General features: G+C 39.8%; 1 protein-coding gene across 4 annotated transcripts in view; it reads right to left on the reverse strand.

Annotated features, from left to right (window-relative positions):
- SLC9A9 (solute carrier family 9 member A9) overlaps positions 1–26048 on the reverse strand; it is a 510485-nt gene that overhangs the window by 452447 nt on the left and 31990 nt on the right. For all 4 annotated transcript variants that reach the window (XR_011426649.1, XR_002800813.2, NM_001434675.1 and 1 more), the window contains 2 exon segments: positions 15221–15298; positions 13382–13458 (listed from right to left, as the gene is read on the reverse strand). Coding sequence is in view for 2 of the 4 variants with exons in the window: in NM_001434675.1 (NP_001421604.1) it covers positions 13382–13458; positions 15221–15298 (155 nt within the window). In the remaining 2 variants the exon portion in view is untranslated.

A 26048-nucleotide genomic window follows, 5' to 3' on the forward strand; every position in this document is an offset into this window, starting at 1 on the left:
GAATTTGTTCTGTTAGATATCAAGAGTTAATTGCTAAAAGGTAATGATAATTAAAATAGGGTGGCATGGTCACAGGGCTGGACAAATGGATTGTGGAGAAGTCTGACAAAACTAAGCATTAGTAAGGATGTGGTGCAATCAAACACTTACACCTGATGAGGATTTTAGGCTGGTTACTTTTAAAACTACAGATGAGAAGCAGGCTCAGAGGACTAGAATTTTGCTTGCCCTTTCGACAGACATTTGCATTTGTGAAGGAAGGGCGGGGATGAGCTTGTAGGGACCTGAAGTTGTCCACCCCAAGATATGACTCTTTGGCATCGGTATTGTTTTGGGCTGATTGCTTTTGATAAACTGGGACAGGGAAGGAGGCTCTGGGGAATGGAACTTGCCCTTGTTGGGACACATTTACATTTGTAAGGCAAATCTCTATCTGTAAAAGGTGCCTCCCTCTCTGTACCAGGAAGAAGAAGAGAGATGACCTTATCCATAGAAATTCTTAATGGGGAAGGCAAGAACTTAAGTTGGTTGCTGTCTGGCAATCTCATGTAACTGCTTTAGGGTGGTGGCGTCTAACCTTTCTAACCTTTACTTAATCCGATTTGATTCTTGTCTAAAAGTCATGGCATCACCCAATGACCAGACCCCACCTGCACTGATACCATTTTAACTTTTTTTCATGTTCTTTCCTTTGTCTTGTAAAGAGATGAATCATATACCTATGCCTTAAATTTAGCCCTAACCCTCAACTCGGGGCAGCAGCAGGAGCTCTGACTGCCCGTGGGTCCTGTCCCCACACATCAGCTCTGCCTGCCCATGGGTCCTGTCCCCATGCCAGCGGGGGCAGCAGAAGCGACGACAGCAGAAGCTCTGACTGCCCATGGGTCCTGTCCCCATGCTACACTATTCTCTAAATAAAAGAGCACTACTGCCAGATCTTAAGAGTCTAAGAAATCTTTCTTTCGACTCCTCGGCTCACTGACCCCGCATCACACCTGCTGGTGAGAATGCCGCTTTGGAGAGCAATCTGGTATTGCACAGTCCACTCCAAGCTCAATGTTTAAAGAGTCTTCTACATGGGTCCCAGTTGACTTGTAAAGAATATTCATAGATGGAAACAACGCCATCAATAGAAGACTAAGTGAAGTGTAGGATATTCACACATTTGCATACTATTAATGAAAGTGAGTGAATTACAGCTGAAAGCCATAACATGGATGAATCTTAGAAAAATCTCGCATGGAGGAAAAAGCAAATGACAGCATAAAGTCTGTTACTGTTTTTACAAAGCTTGAAAACACATGGAAAAACTATAAAGAAAATTCAGGATAAGATTTACCTCTGGAGATAAGGGAGAAAGGAGAACAGGGCAGGGCACACAGGTAAGTTCTACAGTTTTGGTAAAGTAGTTTATAGTTTGGTGAAGGATTCACGGGTTTCCATTTTTAGGTTATTCTTCAAGGTCCTGGAAAGGTGCAATAAAGACCATGTGGGAAAGCTCCTTAACCTTATTTCTTCTTAAACTGTTCAAGCAAAGCGAGTAAGCTGCCGAGATCAAGCTCTCACCATCTCCAAAGGTCCGTCCTTTCCCGAAGCACCACCACCAGGCAGACAAACAGATGCAAACCAGACTTCACGTGACAGCCCTTGCAAGGGACGTGCAGCCGTAGAAGAAAGCCCCTCAGCAGAGAGACTGCACTTACAGCGAATATGGCTCTACTTCCTCCTCCACAGTCTCTGCATTACCAGTTGTAAAAAGAGCAACTGAAATTCTCAGATTCAATAAAACTTTTCCATAATTCCCCACTCTAGCTGGGCAAGGGTCAATTTTCCATGAATGCCCTTGGCTTTGGTAGCATAAACTTTTAGTGACCTACGCTCTCTATCTTATCCCCCTTGAGCTTTACATATATTTTTCGTTTATTTAAAGATTGGCACCTGAGCTAACAACTGTTGCCAATCTTTTTCTTTTTCTTTTCCTTCTTCTCCCCAATCCCCCCTAGTACATAGTTGTATATTCTAGTTGTAGGTTCTTCTGGTTGTGCTATGTGGGATGCCGCCTCAGCATGGCCTGATGAGCAGTGCCACGTCCGCGACCAGGATCTGAACCGGTGAAACCCTGGGCCACTGAAGTGGAGCCCACGAACTTAACCACTAGGCCACAGGGATGGCCCCTACATATATTTTTCCATAAAACTTTTATATCCAAACATAGAACATTATAAGATCCTTCTTCGTATATCACTTAAGTCCTCAGGGTAGGAATTCATAGTTATGGGTTCCAGACTATCAGGAAGTCTAACAGAGGTGGCCCGTGAGTTAGCCTGTCTCTGATGGACTTGATTCTCCATTGTATTTTCATTTTGTAGCCATAGGTTTGATACCAGGTTCTGAGTCCCATTTTCTAATACAGGCTCTTACCTTGATATCTCTAAAGATGCTGTATAGCTCCTCCCTGTGGTAGCTTATTTGCAAAGATGATCACAATAATTCTTCCCATCCCTGTATGCATGCCCCTTTGTAATGTGACTTTATCACACCTCCCAGCAAGAGCTGGAGCCTATTTCCCCATGCCTTGAATCTTGGCTGCTCTTGTGATAACTGGACCCACACAATGCAGGGAGAATGATGTTGCATGACTTTTGGGACTGGGCCTTAAGAGGTCTTGCCCTTCTGTTCCCATCATCCTGGAATGCTGCCCTGAGACCACCATGGGGAAAAGTCAGGGCTGGCCAACTGGAGGGCGAGAGACTCCATGGAACAGAGCTGAGTCCCCAGACCAACCAGCCAAAGTCAGAGTCAGCCACCGTACATTTGAGTGAGCCCATCGTAGATTACCCAGTCCCAGTCAAGCCCCGGATGACTGTGGTCACGTGAGCAGGCTCAGATGGGAAATACGGAACTGCCCAGCTGAGTCCAACCTCAAGCGCTGAGCCACAGAATTGTGAACTAATAAAACGTTTGTTGTCTTAAGACACTAAGTTTTGGGAGGGGTTTGTTACATGGCAATAGATAACTGATACACTTCCTTTATTTTTTTACCTTTTATCTAAACGCAGTGTTGTGTATGTGTATGTGTCGAAGCTGAGCCACATTTACTGTAGCTCTTCCATCAGATTTTGGTCAAAGAGAGAAAAATGTTTGACTTTCTGTCTGAGGGTACTAAAGAATGAAAGTAAACTGGATAATCCCAGGACTTGAATACTTCATTTAGAAGGAATCCCATAGGTAGACTCTTTAGGATAGGTTGTTTAGTAGTGAGACTTCTCAGGTAAGTTCTTTTTCAGAATAGAGTACATTTCAAATATTTTTCTTTCATTACTAGACATTTATCTTTTTTCATGTCAACAATCTCACATATCATTGTTTTCCTTCTCCATGATTCTCAACATTTCTCTTCCTAATTTGGAATTAGGTTTTACTTGCTTTCCTTTTTTATTCTTTCAGAATCTGTTTCTTTTTCTCTTTTCTGTCATTCTCATCCCTGACATCTTCCAGCTTGTGACAGAGGGACTAGATTGGTGACTAACACATAGGTCCCTGTGACTCTGATGGCTTCGCCTCCTTTGCCTCCAGGCATCTCTGATGTTTTCCATGGTCCCCCTGTCCTGCCTTTTGTTTATTTTCCTCATAAACTCCACTCTTCTCACTGCTGCCAGAAATCCCACTGTGCCTGCTCTGGTACGGATGTGAGAAACCACACTGCCAAGCAGCTCGGCTCTACTTGACAGATTAGAGATTATTTGCTCTTATTTAGCTGTGTCAGGGCAGTGCCGTATTTATTTTCCTCTTTGACACTGGTGACAGCTATTACTGGGCCAGCTCTGAATCCAGAGAGTAAATGAATGCACAGAGGAGGCATGGGGCCTTCCAGGCTGACTCAACACAGCCTCCCTGAGCTCTGCTGTTTTGCAGCCTACTGAAAATGGAGTCTCAGAGAACAGCAGCCCAGACAGTCTCACGGGACAGTGAGAAAAGCATGGTTGGGAGGGTGGGGGAGGGGGAGGGGAGAAAGGAAAGACAAGATGAAGACAGATGGGAGAAGAGAAAGGAAAAATGTAGGGATTTGTGGTTGATAAGAATTAACTGGGGGATACCGGCAAATACACTCCTGGCGCCATTGCCTCTCTGCTGCTGCCTGCCAACCCAAGCTGTTCGTATTAAAACACACACAAAGAGAAACAATAGAAGAAGCAGAGTTTCCCAGGAAAGGAAGCAGGCAGCATAGCCAAGCAGAGTTTTGTAAATCTGTTAGAAAGTTCCTTCCACTTGTTTTCCCTTTTATTTTCTCTTTCACATAATTGACACATGCAAGAGAATATCTACGCAAGTTATAAATTATAATAGTGCATATGTTGAATATGTGGAAACATAGTCCAACCCACAAGCCAGAATACTGCCAATAACTTGTCTCTTCTATGTGTTTCTTTCCATTCCTTTCTTTTCCCTTACTCCTAGAACTTACCACTTCACTGAATTTTGTGTTTTTAATTCCTTTACTTACTACGCTCATACATATATGCCTTCTCATCTATATGCATGCATGTGGATATGTCTGTTCTGTAGAAATATTGCATAATCTTGGTCATTTATGAACATTTTAAAAATGATTCAAACTACATTTGGTCTTATGGGACTTGATTTATTGATCTTACATTATGTTTCTAAGATTCATCCATGTCGTCATAAGCAAGTTTATTTCATTGTTTTTCACTGCTGAGTAATGTCATATTGAATGAATTTATTTGCCTATTATCCTTTTATGAAATATGAGTTGTTTCCAAGTTTTTGCTATTGTGAACAATGTTGCTACAAACATTTTTATATGTATCTCCTGGTGTACATGTGCAAGTGGGTCCTTAAGGAAAATACTCAGAAACGCAATTATGAGGTATACAAATATATACAAAGTATATAAAAATACATTTATAAATTTAAAAATTACATACTCACAAATATATACATTGGACTAAATTTATATGAAAGAGGAAAGAAGTAATAATAGACATGGTACTTCTGAAGAAGAATGTACTTTTTGTCTTACACTATAAGACAAAGACTTAATATGATAGTAATTAGGACAGTGTGTTATTGGTACAGGGATAGATTATAGAGCAATTAAATAGAATTAAGGATCTAGAGACAGAAACCACAGTACATGGTACAGGAGGCATTGCAGATCCTGGGGAAAGGTGGGACTAGACAATAAATGATCACAGGATAATTCATTATCCATTTGAGGAAGAAAATTGTAAATGGCTGTCTACTCTATACATGTTAAAAAAATCAGTTCTAGAAAATGCACTGACTGCAAAAGGCAAAACTTTAAAAGACTTTAGAAGAAAATATCTTTCTGACTCTGGGGTAAGAAAGGATTTATTAAACAAAATACAAAAATGCTAACCATAAAAGAAAAAAATTTATAAATTTGATTACATTAAATTTAAGAACTTCTGTTCATTAAAAGACATCAACAACAAAGTAAAAGCACAAGACACAAACTAGGAGAAAATATTTACAATATATAAAATTGAATACAGATTAACATGTGGGTCATATAAAGAAATTTGGCAAATGAATGAAAATATTATAAAATAACTCAATAGAAAAATGGACAAAAAACTTGAGTATACATTAATAACAAACAATCAGAAAGAGAAATTAAGAAAACAAACCCATTTACAATTGCATTGAAAAGAATATAATACCTAGGAATAAATTCAACCAAGGAGGTGAAAGACCTGTACTCTGAAAATTTTAAGACGCTGATGACAGAAATTAAAGACACAAATAAATTGAAAGATATACCATGCTCATGGATTGCAAGAATTAATATTGCTAAAATGTCCATACTACCCAAAGCAATCTACAGATTCAATGCAATCCCTATCAAAATGCCAACGGCATTTTTCATGGAACTAGAACAAATAATCCTAAAATTTATATAGAACCACAGAAGACCCAGATAGCCAAAGCCATCTTGAGAAAGAAGAACAAAGCTGGAGGCATCACACTCCCTGATTTCAAACTATACTACAAAGCTATAGTTATCAAAACAGTATGGTACTAGCACAAAAGCAGACATATAGATCAGTGGAACAGATAGAGAGCCTAGAAATAAATCCACACCTATGTGGTCAGCTAATCTACGACAAAGAAGGCAAGAATATGCAATTGGGAAAAGACAGTCTCTTCAACAAATGATGCTGGGAAAACTGGACAGCTTCACGCAAAAGAATGAAACTGGACCACTTTCTCACACCATATACAAAAAGTAAACTAAAAATGGGTTAAAGACTTAAATATAAGACCTGAAATCATAAAACTCCTCGAAGAAAACATAGGCAGTAAACTCTTTAATATCCGTCTTAGCAATATTTTTTGGATCTGTCTCCTCAGGCAAAGGCAACAACAGCAAAAATAAGCAAATGAAACTACACCAAACGAAAAAGGTTTTGCACAGCAAAGGAAACCACAAAAAAAATGAAAAAGCAACAGAAGATATATTTGCAAATATATTTGCAAATGATATTTCCAGTAAGGGGTTAAGATCAAAAATATATGAAGAACTCATACAACTCAGTATCAAAAAAACAAACAATCGAATTAAAAAATGGTCAGAGAACCTGAACAGACATGTTTCCAAAAAAGACATACAGATAGCCAACAGACACATAAAAAGATGCTCAACATCACTAATCACCAGGGAAATGCAAATCAAAACCACAATGAGATATCACCTCACACCTGTCAGAATGGCTATTACCAAAAAGACAACAAATAATATGTGTTGGTGAGGATGTGGAGGAAAGGGAACCCTTGTGCACTGTTGGTGGGAATGTAAATTGGTGCAGCCACTATGGAAAACAATACGGAGATTCCTCAAGAAATTTAGAAATAGAACTACTATACAATCCAGCAATTCTACTTCTGGGTATTTATCTAAAGAACATGAAAATACTAATTTGATGAGATAGATGCACTCCTATGTTCATTGCAGCATTATTTACAGTAGCCAAGATATGGAAGCAATGTGAGTGTCCATGGATAGATGAATGGATAAAAAAGATGTGGTACAATGATATAACGGAATATTGCTCAGCCATAAAAAAGAATGAAATCTTGCCATTTGCAACAACATGGATGGACCTAGAGGGTTTTATGCTAAGTGAAATACGTCAGAGAGAGAAACACAAATACCATGTGATTTCACTTACAGGTGGAATTTAACAAACAAAACAAAGAAAAAAACCAAACAAAACAGAAACAGACTCCCAGCTACCAAGAACAAACTGGTGGTCACCAGAGCAGGGAAGGTAGGAAGATGGGTGAAATAAGTGAAGGGGATTAAGAAGTACAAACTTCCAGTTATAGAATAAATAAGTCATGGGGCTGTGATGTACAGCATAGGGAATATAGTCAATAATATTGTAATAGCTTCGTATTGTGACAGATGGTTACTAGACTCGTCATGGTGATCATTCCATAACGTATATAAATGTGCAATCACTAAGTTGTACACCTGAAACTAATATAACATTGTAGGTCAACTATAATTCAATTTAAAAAAATGTTGGGTAGGTATTATATGAAAATATAATCAACTCCATTAACAATCAGGGAAACACAAATGAAAACTGCAATATAATTTCCTTTTACAACTATTAGATTGCCAAAAATTAAGAGCAAAAATTGGTACAACCACTTTGGAAAACAGTTCAGCGTTATTTTGTAAAAATGAATATTCATTTGTAGAGCATACCACCTGGCACTTCCAACTCTTAGGTTTATATACAAGATGGCCACCAAGTATGGGAACACAGACAAGTACATAATAACTGGTTTGTTGTTATTGCATTATAGTACATGATAAAATAATAGCATGCATATTTCCAGACTTTATAGCCACTCTGAATGCAGCCTAGAGAATTCTTCAGTTTTAATTAAATGTGGCAACAAGTGAAATCCCTCCTGTTCCAACCATATCTTTGCTCAGGCTCTTGAAAAACATCTTGGTTCTTTGTGTTCGTGGATTGCAATTCCCTAGAGAATCTGATGAAACATTCTCTCTCTCATGAAAAATTCATGAATAATTTAAGGGGTTCACTGCCTCCCTGAAGCCCTTCTGTGCACTATCCAGTATTCATGTTTCTTGGGTTAAGAATTCTGCTCTAAGTTATTTTTTTTCCAGCATTAGAGCTTCAAGCACGGAGGTATTGCTTGGCCTCCGTCTGTGAACTATACCTCTTGAAGTTTGGGTTGTAGACTAGCTAGCAAATGTGTCCCTTCTTCTAGGTTTAGGAATTGGTATTTGAGACTACTGACTCTCACCATACATTATCCTAGTTAAGGACAGAGCAAAAGCAATTCCAGAACCAGCAGTGAAGACACTTAGGTCTAAGGGTCCCCAGGTCAGCAGGCGTGATGACACAAGAGGGCAAAGCAACAGCTTTCACGAGGCCCCTTCACTCCTATGCCTTATGGTCTGATGGGCAGAGTGTCAGTCATGGCTTCTGTGGCATGTATGTTAAGATGCCCAACAGGAAGATCAATACTCTTGGGGAATACTGATATAAATAGGATAAACAACTTCACATTTATGAATCTAGGTTTTTCTAGAGTAAGTTACCCAGAGTCCAGCAATTCTAACCAAGTAAAATGGATTCATACCATCCCTCCAACTACCTTCAGTAAGAAAAGACAGATTCCAGTTCTATTTTGCAATTATATTCACAGATCATTCTTAAATATTCCGATTTTTCCTAATTGCTAGCCATAATGATAAATGTAAGAATCTTAAATTACTGAGGGCTTGCTTCATCTAGCAGATAAGGTTATTAATTGCAACACACCATAGGAAATGTAAATATTAGGAGAACGAGGAGAACAAGGAGGTTCCAAGAGCGCGTGTTCTGAAGTCAGGCTGGCTCTGCCATTTACTACCATCGACTTGCTGTGTAACCTTGGGCAAGTCCCAACTTCAGCATTCTTGTATGTAAAATAAGGATAATAACAGTACTCACTACATAGGGGCATTGTGAGAATAAAACAAGATAATGAGTGTAAAAAGCATAGGTCAGTGTCTGGCACATGGGATGAGATTTAAAAAGTGAATTATTCTTAAAATTAACACTCTGTTCTTCATCATTTAGATCCATATCCCTTTCTCTAAATAGTTTTGAAATTGTGGAATTTGTTTTAATTTCTCATAACAGAGAAACTGAAAGAATATCATTTTCATTGCTCTTAAAGAAGAAGCATTTCATGGATATTGATGAGTTCTGAGGACAAAATGTGTGTGCTGACGGTAAGCATTAGGTAGGTTGTCATTGTGATGATATATCTAGGTAGCATATAAGGGTGGGGACATATGGTCAAGATAAAGGAATAGTCCCCAAGAGAGATGGAGGAGATGAATAGGGAAATATTTCAAATACATGGGTTTTATTTAAAAACAGAGACGTTTTAAAGATGTTTCGTAAGTGATAAAATGGCAAGAGGACTAGAAAAGTTGGTTGAATTATCTAAGTACAGCCCATCCTTAAAAAACTTTTTTAAAGATTTCTCTGATTTGATTGCCAGAAAGGATATTGTTAAACTTTCTCATGTGATATGAACGATGGTTTACGTCTAATTTCTGAAATCATATGAAGTTAATAAAACTTAAGAACTTTTTCATTTAAATAGACCCAACGATCTCAATTCCTATAAAGCATCTGAGTCCAGTTCTAAAATCAACCCATAGTTTAGTTAGATACACTCTTTACCCACAGAGGACCATGGCCCATTAGCTGAGTTTTCATTCGTGTCCCATAATCACCCATCATGGCCTTCCACGTTCTCCTAAATTTCTGATCCTGGGCTTCATGGCCATCTGTCAGCTCACCCTCCAGCCCTGCAGTCCCCATATTCTCTTAGACTGCTCTGTGAACCCTCCTCTCCAACTCGGAACCTTATACAATGTTTCCCACTCCCACCTGGACTAATGCACTTGATGGATGGAAAATCTAACTGCCTCATCCCTCTGCATTAAATGACTTCCCAGAATCTATCTCCTCTTATTCTCAGAGTCCAATCTAACTGACTGTCCTAAATCTTCCCGCCCATTTCATGCAAGTCTATCTGTACAAACCTAGGCATCCCTTCTTCCTCATAAAAATGTGAATTCTTTTTGGATGGGATTCCCAAATAAAAATCTCTCATGTCCATGAGAACTCCTATGGGACTAATGAAGAAATGTGACATGTTAGTGAATACTGACTCATTCATATATTTTTTTTAGCTTAATATTTTAAATTTTATTTTTCAGTGCTAATAATAAATAGAAGTAAAGTACATTTTTGGCATTAAGATTTGACTCTGGAGCCAAACTATTTAGTTACTAATACCAGCTCTATTACTTACACTGTGTTATTCTCTCTAAACCTCGGCTGTCTTAACTGTTAAATGAGGGTAATAATAATATTTACTTAATAGGATTATTTTGAGGATTAAATGAATAATCCATGTAAAGTACTTTTAAAAAGGGCATGGTACATATCAAGCACTCAGTAAATGTTTGTTGTATTGTTCTTATTACCATTAATTTATCAGAAAAATATGACCAGTCATTTGCTAAGGTTTGAGTGTAAGTTTGAGTGACCCATACAATGAGAGCCACCAAATTATGAAAGTATCAGTTTGGCCTGAATTTAAGCTTATGCCTTTCCTTCAGAAGTTCTGAAATTGTACCCAGAAATCAACAGCACAAAAATACATTCTTGTTTCTTATCGTACAGTACCCAAAACAATTGGGCTTGCCAATATTCTTCCATTATTTCTGCCCATAGGACAAATGGGAAATCACTCATCACCTCCTAGGGGTTGAATCCAATGGACACCCCAGTTCATATCTCTCTTAACTTCTCCCATGTTAGACACTGTCCACCCTTCCTCTCCTTCCTTTGACTTCCAGACACATGCCCTGCTGGTTTTCATCCCGTTTCTCTGGCGCATACTTCTTAGTCCTTTGCGAGCACCTCTTCCCTCTCTTCAGATAGTGCTGTTGCCCAGGTGTCTTCCCTTCTCACTCCACACACTTGCCCTGGATGACCCCATTCTCTCTCAGAATTTCGACAAGTTGATGACTCCACATCCACCTTTACTGCCACTGCCTAAGGCCAGGCCCTCGTCACTTCCAACTTGGCCTATGAAAATTGCCTCTTAAATGGTCCCTTGATGCCATCTTTTCCCTACTGTAAAATTTCTCCTTCACACGGCGACTAGAATGACCAGCCTAAAGCGGAAATCTGACCTTGTCACTCCCACACTGAAGCTCTACAGTGGCTTCCCTTACCTTGCTAGATAAGACTCTCAAATCTTTAACTCTCTCTCCCTTCTGCACTTTCATCTCGCGACCCACATTAAGAAGGCACCTACAAGTGTTTGTTGTTCAGATTATGCCCAGTGCGAACAGACAACATGGTTCTAAAAGTTTTCCAAGGGCTGCACTTTTTATCCAAATCACTTTCCATTATAAATTATTGATTGCAACCTTACAATCAATTAGAAAGTTTCCCAAATCCAGTAAATGAATATCACCAGATCTCTTGAACTGAAATTTTTTAGAACAAGTCAATTATACATAACACACACACATTACACATTGTTGCACTTTTTAAAAAATTTTTAGATTTTTCATGATGATGAATGTATATTATATAAATGCATACTCTTATGTATACTTAAAATCAGTTATACAAAGGAAACAGGGTAATAGTGAAAACTGATTATTCCATAATTTGACAGCATTGTCCACAAGTTTCGAATTTGGATCCACTATAAATTTCAGATCCTCATGTTACAGAACTGCTAAAGATCCATCTTTGCTATGAACCAATGAACATGTGTTGAGAGTCCACACATCCCAGAGCCTTCAGTCAATGTCCAGGAACAATGTAGAGGGATGCAGAGGAATTCAACAGAAATTGCTAAAGGAAGGGGGTGATGGTACGACCTGCTGGGTCAGGAGCCCAGGTTCTGAATCCTGCCCTCACTGTGACCCTCCTTCTCACAGACGGTGAGATTGTGATAACTAATTAGCCTTTCAAGATGTTACTTTCCTCTTCTTCAGAATGAGGGGCTTTAGTTACACGATCTCTAAGGCCCTTGCCAACTTTGAAATTTGAGTACTTAACTATGGCTACCCACCGAACAGAGGTGCCCTCCCCTGAACACGCTCTGAGAAGGATCCAATCCAATCTACTGCGTCTCAGTCACAGACAGCTCAAAGACCTGTTGGGTCTCCAGACCTGATGAGCCTCTACAGTCTAATTCCGGCACACCTCCACCTTCAGGTGCCAAAATCTTCAGCTTCCTCACTGCCTTAACCAGGCTGGACATGTTCTTATGACATAGTCTGAGTTGTTCTAGGCTTAGATCAATAAAAATTTCACAGATAATTCATCATCAAAGCCCCCTGCTTCCAGGTCCACAGAATGATCCCTCTGTAGGCTTCCCATGACGCACCCCAATCACTTCATAAGGGAAGGGCTGGGTGAGTGACAGTGTGTGTTCTTAGCTTTGGTTTCTTGTGTTGGGATATAACAGCTGTGTGCAGTAAAATTCCAGGGGAGGGCTGGCATATGAGACAATGTAAGACATCCACACCATCACAGGCATAGCAGCTGGACAGGTCTGCTGCAGTGGAGAGGTAATGCATCGGGTAGGATTATCAGTGAATCGGACTGGCTTCACCATTTTGTACCACATTTTGCTTTATGATGAGCTGCAAGCCAGAGACTGGATAGTTAGATGTGGGGTTTAGCAGCATAACCCATAAAATATAACGAGAAAAAACAAGTCTGCATTCTACAGTGTATCGACTGAAAACCATCCCGGTGGTAAACAACTCTGGTGATATTTGGAGATGCCTGTGTCAGACTTCTCTCTTGTAAACCTTCTCTTAGAAAGAAAACGCTTGACATATAGTTAGCATTGTACTCCTGTCGAATACAGGTAGAGTCCTGCAAAGAGGATGGGAAAAGAACGCAGTGTGCTTATCTGCATTATTTAAGCAAAAAAACCCCCCAAAAACCACAAAACAAAAGAACGGCATGCGTTTCACATAACTCAAGCCAATTATACACATTCCCTAAGTCAGAAGTCCAAGACTCAGAGAGAAAATCCAGCAATCTAATTCCAGTTTGCTTTAATTCGAAGCCTTGTGTTTGTCAGAAGACATCTAAGCTTTGGAAGTGAGCCAGAAAAATGTGTAAAGATGTGATATACTGAAAAAAATACACAATTCACCCAGTCAGTGTGAGTCCAGTAAGTGTGCGATTCCTCCCACAGATCACTGGCCCCACAGCCTCCTGGATCTTGAGCTCTGAATGTCACTTACCCTATGACGATACAGGAGATGGCAGTTCCCAAGAAGGCGTATGTTAAAATAGATCCTAAGTTTTGAAAAAAGTGTCTCTGGGGAGAAAAAAATATATATTTCGTACAGTCCATCAGCATTTTTTCTTAGTGTAACAAGATATAAAAATAAATGTACGTACTTTCAAAGCCCCTCCCTGCGCTTTCTGTTGAGGCGCGTTTTGTTTTCTGGAGCCTCAGTTCCTGGCCTTATTGTACAAATAAGACTTGACTGATTTACACTGCAAAGGACAGAGGTTTCTCAAAGAAATAGGGAAAAAGTACATCTGGAAGGTGACGGGGTAAAGACAAGAAAGACAACTGCCGGAACCGGCCAGACCTGAGAGGGGAAGACACTGGGCCAATTTCCATGTGGGACGCTGGGATGATTTATGGAAGACAGAGTAGTTAAGAAGTTTTGTTGTCACTGGAACTCCTTTAGCATTTTAAAAGCACTATTCTAAAAGATTTAGGTTGCCTTTTGACTTTTATTGGATCTCTGATATATTTCTTCTGAATATGAATAATGGTAATGAAACAAAACCTTAATCACCTACAATTTATTTTAACAAATCACACAAAATGATGCTGAGTATTGGGGCTCGAGATAAGGAAGAGTAACCTGAATAAATCCAGCCTGCTAAACCTTTTCAGATGCCTGCCTGGGAAAATTCCCTTCCAGTTCTATAAGTGGGATCTGAGGAGCCAGGACTGACAGCAAGAGGGAGCCTGGAGTACACAAGAAAATCAGGTTGGGACTGAACCAGCTGCCAGGCTGCTTGCAGACAGGCCAAAGGAAGGAGAGCCCCAGGCATCTCCGGGTTGGGGGTGGGCAGCAGAAAAGCAGCCTCACCACCTCTGCATCTAGAAATCTTCCAGGCCAGAGCCTTGCTCTGTGGCACTGGGGGCGATGACACTTACACTATTATGTGAATTACTAATCTAGGAAGTGTGCACATTCAGGCTGTAGCTAAGTAAGCTCCTGCAAGTGCACAGAAACTGCAAAACTTGACTTTCTCTCTATGAGCATCAACAGCTGAGTATTAACAAAGCATTCTTGATTTCCACCCTGATGGATGAACCCGATGTTAATTAACAGCAAACTCCTTGATTGTAATCATCTGGAATAACATTGTCCAATAGAAATATAATGCAAGCCAAGTATGTCATTTAAAATTTTTCTAGTAGCTACATTAAAATTAGTTTTAAAAAAGCAAAATGAATTTTTAAAAATTTTGGTGAGGAACACTGGCCCTGAGCTACCACCTGTGTCAGTCTTCCTCTATTTTGTACGTGGGATGCTGCCACATTGTGGCTTGATGAACAGTGTATAGGTCCACGCCTAGGATCGGAACCGGGTAACCCCACGCCACCAAAGCAGAGCATGCGAACTTAACCACTAGGCCACTGGGCTGGCCCCGCAAAATGAATTTTCATCATATGATGTGTTTTATTTAACCCAATATATCTAAAACATTATCATTTCTACATTAAATCTATATAAAACATTACTGAGATTTTTGCATTCTTTTTTAACACTAAGTCTGTAAAATCCAATGCGTATTTTACACTTAAAGGCCATCTTCATTCAGACTAGCTGCATTTCAGGGGCTTAACGGCTGCATGTGGCTATGGGCCAGTGTATCAGACAGAGCAGGTTTAGCAGAATTCTAAGCATGTCAGATTTGGATCTGTATTGCATAATCTAAGATAATGATATTCTTACCAAATAGGTAAATCCATGAAATAACTGTCTTTTCATTAGTGCTGGTAAAATTCTCTACTTATTAGTAAAAGAATAAAATGATTACTATATATTTACCTTCTTCAGGCTATATCCTGCGTGAAATATAATTGGTGGCAGTAAAACATTGAAGAAGATTTCTGGATCAAATGTCATCTGCCAGAAGAGACAAAAATTGCAGTTAGGAAGATGCTCCTTGGGGCCACTCAAAAATGTGTTTAAAAAACCAGTTAGAGTCATCTTTGCTAAGACTGAGTGAGGCATATTAACATGCTTTTCCATTAGCAGAGATAAAAATAAGAGAAAGTGTAAACTCAGAAAGCCATAAATGCAATATCACTGTAAAGTAATATTTTACATGTAACTTCTATACTCCATTCTATCACTATCAACAACTACAACAAAGCCTCATGAAACCTCTCTGGGCAAAGACAACTTTTTCCTTTGATTTTGATTAGTTATTCATTTCTTATACTTTAAATGTTTTTATTCTACTTTACATTTTTCTGGTCAAAGGAATTGGAGTGCTCAAACAGTTTAGTTTCTGACAAGGATTTATTTAAAGTTTTCCAAAGTAAAACATTTTTAGAAATTATCTGTTTTCCCTACTTTGTCCCATTCAAAAGTTTAAAATATTTTCCAGACTCTGTAGAAAAACACATTTGCAAGTGAAAATGGATTTTTCTAGTATTTGTTTATAGGCTTTTACTTAAATGGTAAAATAAACTTGGCCAAAAAATACATATATTACTTGAAGTACAAGGAGATGAGATGTAGAAATTCTTGAATCCAATATCTGCTATTTGCTGGGTAGTCTGAAAACAAAAGCTCACTTAATCTTTAAAACCTTCCTTGGACGCATCCTCTTCTTTCCCTACTTCTCTCTCTCTCTCTCACTTACACACACACACACACACACGCCATTCATTATTTCGCCACCAAGGCCTTCTTACCTTTATAGGACTCATCAAAGTCTTTTCAGATGTAGGAATTTCACAATTATAATTTCTAACTTCCTCCCCCTTTGATGCCGGACTGCTCACTCATCTCTGAAGCTGAATCTCACAGCCCCTCCTCTCTTTGGTCCACTTTGCTGTCCGTCAGAACTGATCCTTCTCTTCCTGGCTCTTTCAGCACTTTGGACCCTCCCTTGTTGCAAATATGTTTAATAACATACTTGCTGTGATGATTGGTTTGCGTTTGACTGTTCCCCTCATTATATTGGGAATTTATCAAGGATCATAATGATGCCTTAGTCAATTCTGTGTTGCTCTCATCTCTCCCAGTGCCAGCCCATTGCTCAATGTATATTTGCTGAATTGAAAGAAAAATTGATTACTTTTGAGAGTCAAAATGGAATGAATCGTATGTACCCGTAACATCCTTACACATCACAGGTAAGGATGATTTAAATAAAAATCAAGAAAAGCCTCTCCTGACTCCTTTTCCACTTTGGGCCTAATTGAGCTTTGCCAGAGGCCTTCTTCTCCCTTCCCCATAGTGGCCCCTCAATTCTACTCATCTCACATTTGGGAAGGGGGAGGTGGGGGAAGTAGGAGCCACTGAACTGAGCCAGCCCCTAGTTAGTCACCCATTGAGGTTACAACCTCCTGTACCAGTGAGCATTCAGGTAGACCAGTGATGGTCCATCCATAGTGCTCTGTGCCTCAGTTCCTTCATCTTTAAAATGACGATAATGATGTGATCCCTAATTCTAAAGTAGTGACAGAAATTAAATGAATTAATATTTGCAAAGTCCTTGCAGCTTTGCCTAACATCTAGCAAGCACTTTTAACTATTTATTACTAAAGAAAGGAAAATATGTGAATAAATATTTTCAAGTTATACTATTTGAAGAAACTGTCGTGTTGTCAGGAACTCTTGAAGGTTACAAGTCTGTAAAAATTGGGCAAAGATCTTACTTTTCCTTTTAAGTTTACTCTTTTTTCTAAGACTATCTGAAACACCATTATTGATCTATTTTTATGAGGCCTCTTTGTGAGTCTATCAATTGCATATTTGAAAGTTTTTAGCAAAGAGATATATCCTGAGTGCTGTGGGAATGAAGTAGGCAGGTGTGGCCATCTGGAAGAGAGCATCACAGTGGCACAACATCTTGGACAGAAAATTCCTTGCCTCGGCAGTTTTTCTGCAAAAATCAGGTTAATCACTCAACCAGAACATTTCAATAATCAGAATGCCCCATTCCCTGCATGCAGGTTAACTAATGTGTCATTGAATTATATTTTCTGGAGCAGCCAGATGAAACTGGCAGGCTGAGAATGGCATGCAGCATACAAGGATTTATTTGTATATACAAAACAGATTTGTGTTCCTTTCAGACTTGCTATAAGCTTAGGAACTGCTAAATCAGAGTTCTGGGAGTAACTCCAAACTCAGACAATTTCTCAGAAATGGCTGGATCTGCCACTGCACCAACCTCCAGATGGCGATTCCAGGTGTCATTTTCCTCAGACTTTGTGTTCAAATCATGGCCTTGGAGGTGAAATCGTTTTTAAGGCCCAAACAATTAAAATTTTTCATTATAGTATGATGGGCAGAGATCTAAGACAAGGGAGAATGGAAAAAGCAGAAAGCTAAAAATATTTCAGCTAAAGACGTTAGTCTTGTAGGATACAAACCTTATAGACCAGGACTGTCCAACAGAACTTTCTATGAAGATGGAAATGTTCTATAACAGTACTGCCCAATATGGTAGCCACTAGCTACATGAGCTATTGGGCAATTGAGTTTGTAGCCTAGTGCAATTGAGGGATTAAGTTTTTTATTTCACACCTATGGCTAGTATGAGCCCAAATGTATTGGGCAGTACATTTATAGACAGTTACTAGAATTTAAAAATTCATACCATCCAGTTTTTAGATGGTCTATCATACTATACAAGGTATGGCTAGAATTTGCAGAAACAGACCCGAGACTCTGAGATGGAAGAATTATTAATGTTTCATGAAAGTAGTGAGATTTTTAAATATTGGATTCAATTCTTAAAATATTAGATAATATGGGAGACAGAAAAGTATCAATATGTTCACAGAGATGCCGTAATTTTACCTTTTATCTCATATATGCAATGGTATTTGGCTGTGAATGGCCCAGACACATATTCACAGAAATAATCAACCTGAAAACTTCCAAGAGTAGAAAGGAAAGGTACCAAGTTTAATTCCCAAGTTCATTAGAAGGTTATAGCTATAAAATTCTGTTTGGGCCTGAGTATTAATGCATCCAGCAACTCAAAATGACTTACCTGGGAAGAAATACCAGTGTTCTACTCAACTACTAAATAAATAAGCACTAAAATAACCACCTTAATGGGGAACTGTGATTTATGTGGCATATTACTCCCAAAGAGGCCTTTTAAAAACATTGTTCCATCAACTCTGACAACATTCCTGAGCGGTAACTGGCAAATGCAGTTAGCTCCATTTTCCAGAGACAGGGGAAGGAATGAATGGCATGCCCAGTGTCAATCAATGTGACAGGGACATCACCGGGAATTGGGTGTACATGCACGGGCAAACTAAATGTGTGCTTTCCAAGGGAATACCAGGCTAACAGAACCACTTCAAGCAAGATTTAGGAGTGTTTAAGAGAAGTTGGCACTCAGAAGTAGACTTTCATGATTTGGGCCATTCTCAATTCCTTTGGAAAAGTAACAGTGGCTAACAAAACAATGTGTTCAATCATCTTCAATGCTTTGTTTGTTAAAAACAGAACAAGCTTCTTCTCTGCTGCAGAGCACTTGCAGATGTTTGATGGATAGACTGAATCCATGAAGGTCATAGTCAAAGAAAGGAAAGATGCTGTGCCATTTCAGGACGGAGATGGGGCTGAGTCGTAGCTCAGAGTCCTCTAGGACAGAGATGCTGCTCTGGGCTTTCTCACGCTGCAGGGATGCTCAATGTTGAAGCAGTCTATGAGTTGGGTTTTGAAGGATGGGTAGGAGCCTTTCTGTGGGACGCCAACATAGAGAACTACTCTCCTTTGTCTGCTCTGCGGGCAGTGGGCCAGGGTTGATGAAGCCACAGAGGAAACTGCCAGCTTCCTGGAGTTTCAGTTACACTTGATAGCAATTAATTTGAAATATTTTAAATATTAAAATAAATTCAGATATATTTAAAAGTGAAATTCAAAATCTGTATACAAGGAAACTTGGCTGGTTTGGGGCAGGCAGCTTTGGGATGCGCCTAGAGACGGCTCAAGGATGGGCATGTCCTTTCCTCTGCCCTAAGGTATGCTTTGGTGTAAGAAGCACTAGGGTGGGAGAAAGAAGAGTAGATTCTGAATGTTTGATGAAAATATACCACATACTAATTAGACTATGGATTGAGGATAGGAGGCACGGGACACACTTGGGAAACAGAAACAGACAACATGGGGCTCCTGAGGGATGGAGAAAGAGGTCCAGGCCTGGCATGCGGGTACCACCCACACTATGAACCTCACTCTGACTCACTGGAGATGGGTTTAAACTATATTCATTCAAACATGAAGACAAGTAGGGATATTTTACACAAGCAGGATTAAACAATAAAATGGCTATTGGGAGTATAAATTTGCATAACCTTTAGGAGGGTAACTTAGCAATAGGTATCAAAATGTTAAATGTCCATACCATTTAATTCAGCAACACCTAATCTGAGAATTTATCCTGCAGATATGCTTACACGTGTGGAATGACGTTAGAACAAGAGCATTCATTGCAGATAAAAGAATGGGAACAAAGAAAGCACCGAGGATAATTGTACCATGGACTGGATAAATAAATTACAGTATAGTCCATAAAATTGAAGACTAGGCAACTATTAGAAAGGCTTAAGAAACTATGAACTGATGTGGTTGCTCTCTAAACTTTGTTGTCAAGTCAAAAGAGAAAGGTGTTGAATAGCACGTCTAGCGTGTGTAACAAAAATTGCTATGGGCCCACCATGCCCCATTTCCTTTTTGTCCTGGCCAGTGACCTAGACTACATTTCCTTGTGTCATGTGGGGCCATATGACAGAGGTCCGGCCAATTGAATGTGTATAGAAGCAATATAAATAATTTGCAAGCCTGGTCCCTAAAAATCCCCTAGATCTTCCACGCTCTCTCTCTCTCTGCCTTTGTGAGCTCATGTAGAGTATCTGGCAGAGGTCACAAATCCCTAGGGATTGGTAGAACCACTACATCAAAGGAAGTTGGGATGATTAATGGCTCCTAGAGAAGACGGCAGTGCTCCCCTCACTAGCTCAAAGGCCACACTGGATTGGGACATGAACAAGAAATAAAGCCTCATTGTGTTAAGTCATTGGGATTAGAGGTTAAAGCATTTGTTCTATTCCACAATTTGTGTGAAAAAGAAAAGGGGGAGCGTAGAATATTTACCTGTGTATATACACTATTGGTTGCCTCTGAGGAGACTAGGGAGGAGAATTTGATGGCTGGAAGCAGGGTAGCGGCTGGAAGAAAGATTTTCTGTGTGTACTTAGTGAAGGGGTGACTTTCTTTGCCCTGGCTTCACATCTAGGGATACAGAAATGATCACTGCTTAGCGCACTGCCACCCATCATTTTCCCCACCATGACACACACAGAAAATGATTATATTGGGTCAATGGAGTAGACCATGGGGAAATTAGAGGCCTGAAGAGACTGCTCAGGGCTGAGAGGAGAGACTGGGGCTCCAACCGTCCTCAGCCAGAGATGAGGATGAAGGAATTTATATCTGGTGGTGCACCTGTAACCGATGGACACACCAGCTGGGGAGTGCTGTGCAGGGTTGAACACTCCTGGCCCTGGTCCCACCTGACACTCACCCCACCCCAGGAAAGAGAGTGACCAGTCTGATCGGTGAGTTGGAGAGAAGGAATTGAGTGTGTGCAACTCAGCAGCCCCCTTTCCATGTTGGAAGCAGCATGCTTGCTGGAAGTGGATGGCCCTGGCTTCTCCCAGCCCTCAGCTTTCTAAGAGCAGAATCCACCAGAAAGGCCTAGGATGTCTAGCTGGGTCTGTGGCTGAGTGGATAAGTCTTTCTAATTCTGGAGTGAAAGACAAGAAAGCCAGCTTACGGACCAAGCCTCATTATTTCACCTAACTTTTGCTCTTCATCTTTCTCACTTCTGTATCCATATCTCAACCAGTTACAAAATCAGGTAGGCAAAAGTGATGATATTGAATGACCCCTTCAAAATTCCAACATACCTTTTGGTACTTTTTGAATGTTGAGCCATGTGAATGTATCACTTACTCAAAAATTAAATTAAAGTCATTTTTTTTGTCGTTAAAAAAGAAGAAGTCTTGGATAGATTAGTTTGTTGGGGCCTCAAGATTGGCCTGGAGGAAGGAAAACCATTGTCAAGCTGTAGTTACCAAAATGAGCACAAGGTAATAACAATCTGAATGGAGGTGGCTGTGACAGAATGGAGAGAAAGGAACAAACCCAGGAGACATCCATTCATTCAACAAGTATTTACTTAGAATAAGCCAGGCGTGTGGCAGGGAGGAATGGCAGGGCTTGCAGGTGAAATAGAGAGGCAAAAATGAAAACCCCCAAAAGAATCTGTTTTTGCACCTGAGCGAATGACTGAGAGAACGTGACTGGGGAGGAGGTGACCTGGCACAAGTAAGAGGGTCACAAAAGCTGAGGGCTAACTGAGGCCTCGGTTCCCTGAGTCTCAGGGGTCTGTGAGTCACTCGGAAATACGTGAATGGCGGAAAGGTCAGGGCCAAGGAGAAATGACCCAGATCATCAGCACAGAGGAAATGAATTGACGAGTATAGACGGGATCCCCAAGGAATGAGCGCCCTAGAAAAGAGAAGAGGACCAGAGCAGAAGCCTGGGACTGGGAAGAAGTGGCAGTCCCGGCGGAGGGACAATGAAGGGACGATCAGAGAGAGGAGGAGGAGGCGGTGGCTCAAGGCACAGAGGCTGGGGAGAAGAGCAGCGAAAGAAGGAGGCAGGGCCGCCAGCCTCAGCCAATAAAAGTACAGGTCGCCCAGTGAAAGTGGAACTTCAGATAAACAACAGTTTTCCAGAATAATTTCTTAGTATCACACTTGTAACACACTTTTTCCCAATTATTAATTATTTATCTGAAATTCAGTAAGTAAAGAGAGAGGCAAGAATGAAAAACCCCAAATGAAACTGCTGTCACGCCTGGTGGACTGAGGGACCAGCGGGGAGCAGCTGACTCTCCCTACCCCGGCCTGGTGTTGACGACCTCGAAAAGGGGTTTCAGGGCCCAGGAGGAGTCCTTTGGATTTCCTAATTAGGAAGTGGTTGTTGATCCTTTTCAACTGATTTCAACTAAGAAGTGGGTACAGGGAGGTAAGGGAAAAGTGAGTGAGGCGAATGTGGAAGCAGTGGGTTCCAGGTCCCTCATTTGGGGGGTGGAATGGCAGGCTCTTTAGGGAAGCTGATGCATGGCTCTTAGACGAGATAGAGGAAGGCAGGAGATGGGAGACAAAGGTACAAAGGCCACGAGGGAAAGAGGAGGAGAGCAGAGCAGGACATAGAAAGGTGAGGGCTTAAGTTTAGGGAGGTAAGGAAGTGATACGAGCAGCAAAAAGCTAATAAATCAATGTTTTTAAAAATGGGAGAAATCCTACCCTGGACATTTAAATCTGTGGTACAGCCTCACTCGGGATGTCGCCCACAGGAGAAAGCACTCTTTGATTCCTCCAGCTGTTTCGTCCAGAGCTGCCGTTCCTGGCAGGCACTCCCTAGAGAAACAGGCTTTCCCTCGCGTGGGCTCATGTTCAAGAGACACTCAGTGCCATGGACACACAGGCTGCCCCGGGGAGAAGCTGCCTGGGAGGGCACCCACCTAGGGGTCTGCAAACTGCTCGCTGCCCATCCCCAGCTCCAGGGAGGGGTGGCTGTGATGGGAAGTGGCCACAGCAGCCCCTGCGCCCGCCTGGCCCTCCCCTCCGGCACCTGCCTGAGCAGTTGTGAATTCACCTGTTGCACACACTGGGAAGCAGTGTCAGATTTTCTTTGAGTGAGGGGTTCCTCTGCTAAAAAATGTTTGAATCCCTAGCCTAATATTGTTCCCAGAAAGTTCAAAGGACATGTGGAAGGTCACCGGGCCACACAGAGCTTAGAATCCTAAACTAGAGCTGTTTCTCTTTTATTATACTTATGTTCTTCATTTTGCTTCAAACAAGTTTTAAACGATGTGTCAGAGTTGAAGTCCTCCCCCCCACCCCTCCCCAGAAGTAACCAATACTCTGAAGTTAGAAAGTTCCTTCCATGACTATATTCTTGTACTTCAGCTACATGTATCCATAAGCAATAATTTGTATTATTTTTGTATAGTATATTACATATAATTAGCATATTTTTAAATTTTACAGAAACTTTATATACATATAAGTAGTACATTACATATAGTGTATTTTCAAATTTTACAGAAACTTAACTATAAATATCCTTTTGTATCCTACTTTTTACATTCAACATTTTTTTTAAGATTTATCTATATTAATACATGTGGATCTCGTCCATTTGCTTAAACTGCTGTCTGGCATTCTACTGGATGACCAGATCATCACAGTTTCCTCCTTTCTCTAACAAGAGAATTCAGGCAGTCAGATTGTTGCCTATTTTTGCTATCGCTAAAAATAATGCAGTGGAGATTCTTGCACTTCAGTCTTGCAAACACATGAAAGTTTCTCTAGAAGTGGAAAATACCTAGAAATGGAACTGCTGATAAGGCATATGAATCTTCAACTTGAGTGGGTATTGCCAAATTACTTTAAAGTGGTTATACCAATTTATACTCCCATATGAGAGTGTAAGAATATTCCCCCACATTCTAGCCAAGACTTAGTATTGACAAATTTCTAATTTTTGACAATCAGATAAGTTTGAGTTGTTATCACTCTTTTGTTTACTTTGCATTTCCCATTACTACTGAAATGAGCATATTTTCCTTGTTTATTGGCCTTTTGTGACATCTCTCTAGTGAATTTTTGGATCATTTCTTTTACCCAGTGTGACTTTTTCTTGTGATTAGTTTTTCACACAATCTGGTTACTATTCTATTTTGGTTATTTGCATTTCAAATATATTCTTCTATTCTGTCACCTCTTTAAACTTTTAACTTTGTCTTTTAACTTTGTTTTGGTGTCTTTTTCATGCAAGAGTGTTTTTATTTTAATGTAGTAAAATTTATTCTATTATTACCTTATGATTTCAGCTTTCGGTAACTTCTTTTAAAAAATCTTTCGCTGTCCTGATGTCACAAATATATTTTCTCCTACGGTTCTATGGCTGGCTGTTTACAGTTAAGTTTCTAATCCATCTCAAGCTTATTTGTTATATGATGTGAAGTAGGAATCGAATTCTTTTTTCTCCCATGTTGACAGCCAATTGTCCCAGGAGTTGTCATAGGTATTTGGTAGTTTATCCTTTTCCCACTGATTCTGGTTGGCTCTTCTGTCACTGTCCAGTGTTTTTCCAAAGATCCATAAGACATTTAGTCTAGTAAATATTTGATATCTATTATCCTATCGCTAGCCTACTTAATAATTCAAAATATAGGAAAAGCTTTATACAGGTAGGTGTTCAATGAAGCATTATTCACATGAGTGAAAATTTAGAAATAACTTAAAAGTCAAATACATTTATATCCATTATCCTGAATTTTTAAAAGCCTGAGGAAAGGTGTAGGTTATGACAATAAATAAACAAATCAAATCACAAAGTTTCAGAGACCGACTAATTTAAACCACATAGAAAAAAATATTTGTAAAAAGACTGGATGTAAATTTAGCAAAATTTACAGTGGTTGCATAATATTGTGGAACTATTTGGATTCTTCCTTAAAAACAAACAAACTGTCCTGTCCTTCTCAAATGAACAGCTTGTAAGGTTATCCTTTAGGCAGTTATACCACAACTGTAACAGAACCACTGATAAAAAATCACATATCTTTCTAAAGTGACAAAGAATTATGAACATCTGAAATAGAATGGAAACTTTTAAAAAGATTAAGGAATAGTGAAAAGTGATAAATAACACATGAGGAAAAGTTGAGAATTGAAGACTCAGATCTGTTATGGTTTTTCAGTGTGATAAAACATCCGGACAGGCCTGGTACGGAAACAAGCAGGTGAGCAACAAATGCTCAGTGAATGGTCAACCCACACCAATTTATTACGTCCCAATTTATTGAGTTTTCATCCTTTTCAAAAATTACTAGAAGGCTGAGGATAGTCCCCTCAACCAGAATACGTGGTATTATGAATGTTGATGGTTAAAAATGGCAGATCACTAAATATATATATTTTGCAATGAAGTTCATAGAAGCAGAACTAAATTACAGAGAAATGGTAAAAGAAGCACAATGTAGAGAAAAATTTAATAATCATAAATGATCATTGAGAAATTATGAGAATATTATGCTCAAAACTGTGATTACTTTTCAAGTTATTAAAATTCCAAAAGTTAGAAATACACTATTTTTAATATTATATATGCAAAAATGACAGATGTAAACACTGGTATTTCATTGGAGGTAGGTAGTGTCTACAACTCCAGGAAAATAAGTGGAGAATTGAGAACAAAACATTTACATAATTCTAAATATTTAACCTGGAAACATGGAGTTGTGGAAAGAACATTTAACTCAGCGTCAGAAGTCCTGGTCCTAATGCCAGTTCTGCCACAGATCATCCTTGACCAAGTCATGTATGCTGTTAACCCCTCAGCTGGCTACTCTGAAACATGGGGCAATATTTGTTCCCCTTGTGGAATAAGGGTGAGATTGAAGTGGACAGTGCAATAAAGCCCTTGTAGGTAAACTAGCTTGGAAAAGGGAATTCACAGTCCTTATAATTTGGGCAGGGCTGATGTTCAGGGTCTGTCTTCCTTACTTATAGACCAGGACAGTTACCACCTGTGA

The sequence above is a fragment of the Equus caballus genome, chromosome 16 (assembly GCF_041296265.1).
Source record: "Equus caballus isolate H_3958 breed thoroughbred chromosome 16, TB-T2T, whole genome shotgun sequence".
NCBI lineage: Eukaryota > Metazoa > Chordata > Mammalia > Perissodactyla > Equidae > Equus > Equus caballus.